The sequence below is a fragment of the Chenopodium album genome, chromosome 9, assembly GCF_948465745.1.
Source record: "Chenopodium album chromosome 9, dcCheAlbu1.1, whole genome shotgun sequence".
In the NCBI taxonomy this organism is placed as follows: domain Eukaryota; kingdom Viridiplantae; phylum Streptophyta; class Magnoliopsida; order Caryophyllales; family Amaranthaceae; genus Chenopodium; species Chenopodium album.
In genome coordinates, this window is record NC_137842.1 from 70865226 (window position 1) to 70873397 (window position 8172).

Sequence of the window (8172 nt, forward strand, 5' to 3'; positions counted from 1 at the left end):
TTTCTCATCTTCTTAAAATTCTTGTTCCATCCCCATGTTGCAATATTTGCAATATTTAGGAAACAGAGGAAATATTATAAAAGTAGACATTGTGACAAATACAGGATATCGTGCTTAATCTCGTTAAAAATGAATTTTGAACAAAAAAATTCAACTTTGACTCAAAAAAAAAAAAAAAAAAAAGAAAAAAAAAATCATCATGAAGCTTGTGGGCTAGCCCATACAAAGATATTCTGTACATCAACTTGGTTTGAGGCCCGTATTATGTATATTGGTTTTACGTTCGAAATTTCAGATGGCCCAAAGTTGGAGTAAGCAATACGCTAGTCCCTGGCAACCCAACTTTTTTTTAGCTACAGTATTACTGTACTCCGTAAATTAAAGTCGGAGTACTGACCTGCTTTTTTTATTATGCTTGTCGATACTACCTCAGTGTTATTTTAAGTGTTACTCTTTGACCGTCACATATAACGATCACATATGGTTTAAAAAGGCATTATATGACCCCGAGATATACCCCCTAAAATATGAATACTTTTCTACACCGGGCCCTGAAACCTCCAAAATTTCTCAAAAAGCGTGGATATTAGTCTTCCATTTTGAGTTTTTTTGTTTTTTTTTCGCCCGTAAATAAAAATTGCCGAAATATTTACCATGGTCCCTTATACTCTCCGAGAGTCCAATTGAGTGGGTGGAACCATCCAATTTGCCTTTAAACGACCAATTCACCAGGTTACAACTTGCACCGATTTCATTAATTCAAGCCTACCACGAACATTTATGACAACAAATAATGATCATATATGGTTCCAAACGGCATTATATGAGCCCGATATGTATCCCATAGAACTTTAAGGCTTTTCGACACCGGGCCTTGAAACCACCAAAATTTCTCAAAAAACGTGGATATTAGCCTTCAATTTTGGAATTTTTTGACTTTTTTTCGCCCGGAAATAAAAATAGCTAAAATGTTTACCATGGTCCCCAATACCCTCCGGGAGTTCAATTGGGTTGGTGTAACCATCCAATTTGCCTTTAAAAGACCAATTTAATTACCGGTTTACAACTTGCGTGCACGGATTTCATTAACTCAAGCCTACTAAGAACATTTATGACAACATATAACGATCACATATGGTTCCAAAAGGCATTATATGACCCCGAGATGTATCCCCTAAAATATGAATACTTTTCTACACCGGGCCCTGAAACCTCCAAAATTTCTCAAAAAGCATGGATATTAGTCTTCTATTTTGAGTTTTTTTGAATTTTTTTTTCGCCTGTAAATAAAAATTGCTGAAATATTTACCATGATCCCTTATACTCTCTGAGAGTCCAATTGAGTGGGTGGAACCATCCAATTTGCCTATAAACGACCAATTTACCAGTTTACAACTTGCACCGATTTCATTAATTCAAGCCTACCACGAACATTTATGACAACAAATAATGATCATATATGGTTCCAAACGGCATTATATGAACCCAATATGTATCCCATAGAACTTTAAGACTTTTCAACACCGGGCCTTGAAACCACCAAAATTTCTCAAAAAGCGTGGATATTAGCCTTCAATTTTGGAATTTTTTTACTTTTTTTCGCCCGGAAATAAAAATTGTTGAAATGTTTACCATGGTCCTTAATACCCTCCGGGAGTCCAATTGGGTTGGTGCAACCATTCAATTTGCCTTTAAACGACCAATTTAATTACCGGTTTACAACTTGCGTGCACGGATTTCATTAACCCAAGCCTAATACGAACATTTATGACAACATATAACGATCACATATGGTTCCAAAAGGCATTATATGACCCCGAGATGTATCCCCTAAAATATGAATACTTTTCTACACCGAGCCCTGAAACCTCTAAAATTTCTCAAAAAGCGTGGATATTAGTCTTCAATTTTGAGTTTTTTTTATTTTTTTTCGCCCGTAAGTAAAAATTGCCGAAATATTTACCATGGTCCCTTATACTCTCCGAAAGTTCAATTAAGTGGGTTGAATCATCCAATTTGTCTTTAAACGACCAATTAACCAGTTTACAACTTGCACCGATTCATTAATTCAAGCCTACCACGAACATTTATGACAACAAATAATGATCATATATGGTTTCAAACGGCATTATATGAGCCTGATATGTATCCCATAGAACTTTAAGACTTTTCGACACCGGGCCTTGAAACCACCAAAATTTCTCAAAAAGCGTGGATATTAGCCTTCAATTTTGGAATTTTTTGACTTTTTTTCGCCCGAAAATAAAAATAGCTGAAATGTTTACCATGGTCCCTAATACCCTCCAGGAGTCCAATTGGGTTGGTGCAACCATCCAATTTGCCTTTAAACGACCAGTTTAATTACCGGTTTACAACTTGCGTGCACGGATTTCATTAACTCAAGCCTAATACGAACATTTATGACAACATATAACGATCACATATGGTTCCAAAAGGCATTATATGACCCCGAGATGTATCCCCTAAAATATGAATACTTTTTTACACCGGGCCCTGAAACCTCCAAAATTTCTCAAAAAGCGTGGATATTAGTCTTCAATTTTGAGTTTTTTTTTATTTTTTTTGCCCGTAAATAAAAATTGCAGAAATATTTACTATGGTCCCTTATACTCTCCGGGAGTCTAATAGAGTGGGTGGGACCATCCAATTTGCCTTTAAACGACCAATTTACCAGTTTACAACTTGCACCGATTTCATTAATTCAAGCCTACCACGAACATTTATGACAACAAATAATGATCATATATGGTTCCAAACGGCATTATATGACCCAGATATGTATCTCATAGAAATTCAATACTTTTCGACACCGGGCCTTAAAACCTCCAAAATTTCCCAAAAAGCGTGGATATTAGCCTTCAATTTTGGAATTTTTTGACTTTTTTCGCCCGTAAATAAAAATTTCCGAAATGTTCACCATGGTCCCTAATAACCTTTGGGAGTCCAACTGGGTGTATGGAACCATCCAATTTGCTTTTAAACGGCCAATTTACCGGTTTACAACTTACACTGATTTACCAGTTTACAACGGCTAATTTAATTAATTTGCACCGAACCCGACTTGAACTGAAATTGACCCAAACTCATTTTTATCCGTCAAAATCCAAATTTAACCCGACTTGTTACTAACCTGACCCGAATTCAACCCGACCCGTTCCTAACCCGACCCGAATTTTACCCAACCTGTTACAAACCCGACCCAAAATCAACCCGACTTGGTATTGACCTGACCCAAATTCAACCCGACTTGTTATTGACCCGACCCGAATTTTACCATACCTATTACTTACCCAACCCAAAAATTCAACCCGATCTTTTACTAACCCGACTCAAAATTAACACAACTTGTTATTTACCCAACCTAAATTCAACCCAAATTGTTCTTGACCTGATTTCAAATCACCGACCCGAATGTAACCCGACCTATTATTAACCCAACCTAAACCCGATAAGAAGTATGACCCGGCGTGACCCGACTCAAGCATGACCAACCCAAACCCGACTCGCATAGGACATAGGTTATAGAATTAATTTGAATTGAACCGACCCAAGTTGACCCAACCCACTCTTACCCAACCCAAACCCAACCCGTTTACCCGAATTTACAGCTCTAGATACAACCTTAGATGGAGTAAATCAAATGAAGCACATATAGCAACCTTAGATGGAGATCTATTCATTGCATTCCACTTATCGATACAAGTAGAATTTGATCTGTAAAGGATCCATGTTGATGATTGTTCGAGTAATTTATTATATTTTCGATGGCCGTTATAGAAGTTATTGTGATCCATATCCAACAATAACAATTGCATCATAAAATAGATCAGACTAGCTAGCAATTAAGGAGCAAGTAGCAAGCAACAAAGTTTAGCAATTCTAGAAGAGTGAAGCAATCCTATTGGGAGAAGGAATTAGTTTAGCTTATGATAAATGGGTGATGCACCATTGCACCGCACCAATTTGCCATACAAATTCAACAGACCAATTTTGACTCAATCATAATAAGTGGTTCAAATATACATATTCAATATTCATCGTGGTTTAATTAAAAGATCAAGTATTTTACTACTCCACTTGTTTTCCATGATTTTGAACCAAATCCTTGATTAATTATCTGATTATACTTAACTACATATAATCTTTTTATTGAAATTAAAATAATTAAAAAATCTTACAGGAACTCACTTATGGTTTGATAATTGATATGAGATATTGCATTTGCATCATTACTCCTTATAAGCTACAATATCTTATCCATTCTGACATTTTGCATTATTTATATACTTTTTTTTAACTTCTCCATCCGTAAAATTATCAAAAAAAAAGTTATTATAAAAGAATTGTTGGATTAGTCCTAATTTATATATTCAAAATGTATTAGAAGTCAGTTGGTTTATATTAATATTGTATATTTATTATGTTTATCTTTAAAGAGTTTTAGGTTAGTTAGGTCGATCTCCTTTATATTGTACTATATGTATTGTCGTAAATACCTCTTTTATATATATATATATATATATATATATATATATATATATATATATATATTAATAAACAATTATATAAATAAAGAATGAATCATCTAAATGTGTTCAAGTAAATTAAAATAAAGAAACAATTATGGCGGGACGAAGGCCGTTCCTGTATAGTGTGTATAGTGTATAGCATAAGAACACACAGAATGGTGATATACTAGCTTAGTAACGTACCATGCATACTTGATCATTTCTCTAATAAAGCCATCAATCTCTACACATAGGTACAAAACGATGAAAAATTTCCCATAATTTAGTATCAACAAATAATTCAAGTAACCAATTTAATTTCAACATTACAACTATTACAAGTGGCCTGTTATATTGGATAACATACAGCCAGTAAAACAACTTGCTTTATCACTACCACAAGCAACCGTCAAGGTATGTGACTATGCGGCTACGTATTATCTATCAACCAACTTTTATATAATAATTGGTTACATTATATTCATATTTTTATTATTTTTCCCATGCAATTTTTCTCCTATATATACCTCTTTTGGTTGTTCTATATTTCATATCTTATTTTGTGATAAGCAAAATTGCAATATAAAATAAATTAGAGTGAAAATGAAGAGCTTGATGAATAGTGTCACTCTTTGTTGCCTCTTTTTCTCATTTTCTCTTCTCTTTAACTTTGTTTCTCCTACCTTATTGTTTCAGGTATATATATATAGCTTGCTTATGTATGATTTCCTTAAGTTAGTTGAACGATTCAAATTTTAAAGAAATGGAAGTTTTTCTATATAAATGATCCAAACATTGCATAAAAAATATTAGTGATCAATAAAATAAGTCGTAAAAGCTACTAATAATGTATAAATTTTCCTATCCTCTTGTCCTTTCGTTATATATACGAGTATAATTTATATTAGCAAAATGCGTTTTTGACTTGCATTGTCATTAGGATGATATGAGTAAATTAATTAAAAAAATGTAGGGTAGTCTTCTTTGCTCAATTAAGTTTCTTGATTAAACATACAAATACAATGTGGTTTCCTAACTAGTTTTGTAATTCATCAATGTGGTTAGGGTTTCAATTGGGATTCATGCAATAAGCCAGGAGGGCTGTATAATTACCTCAAAAACTCGATCGACGACTTGGCTAGAGCAGGAGTCACCCATGTCTGGCTTCCTCCTCCATCTCACTCAGTTTCTCCTCAAGGTATACAATCATACAGTGATCATGTTTTGCAGTATAATTTTATTTATTTATTTTTTCTTATCCTCACGTGGAATTAAATTTTATTAAAAATGCAAAAATTAAAGGTCCACAAAATTTTTTGTTTAGGGTTGAACATACGTACCATTGTGTATGTAACACCCTTTCTACACTCTTAAGTCTTAAGCCATCATTTTCCTTCAAATATATCGTAAAATTTCTAATTTAAATTTCATACAATACTTTAATTTTCGAATGTCATGTTTATTAAATAAAATTGATGCTATTAGAACGTGTTGTAACAATATTTTCAAAGTATACAAACATAAATTAATCATCTTGTTTGGACATACTACAATACATCTAAAAAAAACTCGATTTTGATCATAATTAATACAAATCCATTCTTAGTTTTCACAAATAAATTAGAGTCACATTTTGCACAATATAATCAAGTGATTAATGTTTCATGTTTAATAATTAGTGCTTCAACGTACCAAAACATACTCTAATAATACTTGTACATCTCATCTAATGTTTTATCTATATTAATTAATTGATTTTCAGGATATTTGCCTGGAAGATTATATGATATAGACGCATCCAAATACGGAAAAGAGGCAGAGTTGAAGAGCTTGGTTAGTGCATTCCACCAAAAAGGAATCAAATGTGTTGCTGATATTGTCATAAACCATAGGTGCGCAGATAAACAAGATGGAAGAGGAGTATACTGCATTTTCGAGGGCGGAACGTCTGATGACCGCCTCGATTGGGGTCCTTGGGCTATATGTAGGGACGACACTCAGTTTTCCGATGGTAGCGGGAATTTAGACACCGGTGCTGGCTATGGTGCTGCCCCTGACATTGACCATCTTAACCCAAGAGTACAAAAGGAGTTGGTAGATTGGATGAATTGGCTTAAGGCCGAAATCGGTTTTGATGGTTGGAGATTTGACTTTGTTAAGGGGTATGCACCTAGTATTACAAAAATTTATATGGAAAAGACTTCACCAGATTTTGCTGTTGGAGAGTTGTGGGACTCAATTAACTATGATCCAGATGGTAAGCCTGATTACAACCAAGACGGACCGAGAAATGAGCTAGCAGGGTGGGTTCAAGCTGCTGGTGGTGGTGTTGTTTCTGCATTTGATTTTACTACTAAAGGTGTTCTTGGTGCTGCTGTTCAAGGAGAATGGTGGAGAATGAAAGATTCTAGTGGTAGGCCTAGTGGACTAATTGGTATTATGCCGAAAAATGCTGTTACTTTCATTGATAATCATGACACTGGATCTAGCCAAAAGTTATGGCCTTTCCCTGCAGACAAAGTTATGCAAGGATATGCCTATATTTTGACACACCCCGGAATTCCATCCATCGTAAGTACTTCTATGTGTTTTCGTTCAAAGATACATACCATATTAATTACTATGTATGTCTATTATACATTCAGGTGTACCTGTGCCTTTTTTTAATGAGATATTTTGTTTTGCAGTTCTATGACCATTTCATCGAGTGGGGTTTGAAGGAAGAAATTATAAAGCTAACTTTGATTAGAGAAAGGAACGCGATAAGTGAGACAAGCAGTGTGAATATAATGGCCTCGGATGCAGACTTATATGTAGCAATGATCGATGGAAAGATTATTGTTAAGACTGGAACAAGATTCGATCTTGGCAATCTTATTCCTGCAAACTTTAAAGTTTCCACATATGGAAAAGACTATTGTGTTTGGGAGAAGCAATGATCGATCCTAACTAAACAAGCATATGCTCAATGCATATACAATTAAGAATGAAATACACAAATATATATAGATATTAAAGAATAATTTCAAGAAATTTGTACCATGGTTTATTCAAAATCATGATGAATTAGTGACTTGTTACAAATTATTTCTCATTTGAAGGTTATGCTTAGCTTAGCCTCCTCATTATTGTTATACATTGTATGACCTATGATGTCATGTTTGATTTTTACTAAGAAAAATAATGGCAGTATAATAAATGGCCTTTTATTATCAGATCAGTGTCTCAAATTGTGTTGTTTGCTACTTTTGTTTGACTGCTGACAAGGTACTATGAATTTGTTGTTATTACATACACAATATATGCAACCAGTCCATTAATTACTTCAAAGGCTTTAAATTGCTCGATCCAATTTTGTAAGTTTGATTGTATTGATTGAATAATTTCCGGAATTAGAAGTTTAGTGGTCAGCCACCACTCTAATTTCCGGAATTAGAAGTTTAACTTTCTCTATTTCTCAATACTTACAATAAAATGTGATTGAATTACAAGCTTGCGAATGCATTAATTTGAAGATTAGTTATTTATTTATACTAATGTAAAATTTTCAAAAATACACGTTTAGATTAACTTAACAACAATTAATTTGGTGTGATATTTTTTTACGTAATAGTCTAGTAATGTCAAAATGTTACGAGTAAAT

At 33.8% G+C, this 8172-nt stretch overlaps 1 protein-coding gene across 1 annotated transcript; it reads left to right on the plus strand.

Annotated features, from left to right (window-relative positions):
- The first annotated feature begins 5087 nt into the window (after nucleotides 1-5087).
- LOC145560436 (alpha-amylase-like) lies at nucleotides 5088-7744 on the plus strand. Its single transcript, XM_081621690.1, has 4 exons — nucleotides 5088-5225; nucleotides 5595-5727; nucleotides 6292-7100; nucleotides 7217-7744. The coding sequence occupies exons 1-4, from the start codon at nucleotides 5133-5135 to the stop codon at nucleotides 7466-7468; spliced, it is 1287 nt and encodes a 428-aa protein (XP_081477816.1). The 5' UTR covers nucleotides 5088-5132; the 3' UTR covers nucleotides 7469-7744.
- Nucleotides 7745-8172: the final 428 nt, after the last annotated feature.

Coding starts and splice junctions, on each gene's coding strand:
- LOC145560436 (XM_081621690.1), top strand. CDS start 5,133: ATGAAGAGCTTGATGAATAGTGTCACTCTTTGTTGCCTCTTTTTCTCA. Junction 5,728..6,291: donor TCACTCAGTTTCTCCTCAAG/GTATACAATCAT, acceptor ATTGATTTTCAG/GATATTTGCCTGGAAGATTA. Junction 7,101..7,216: donor ACCCCGGAATTCCATCCATC/GTAAGTACTTCT, acceptor TTTGTTTTGCAG/TTCTATGACCATTTCATCGA.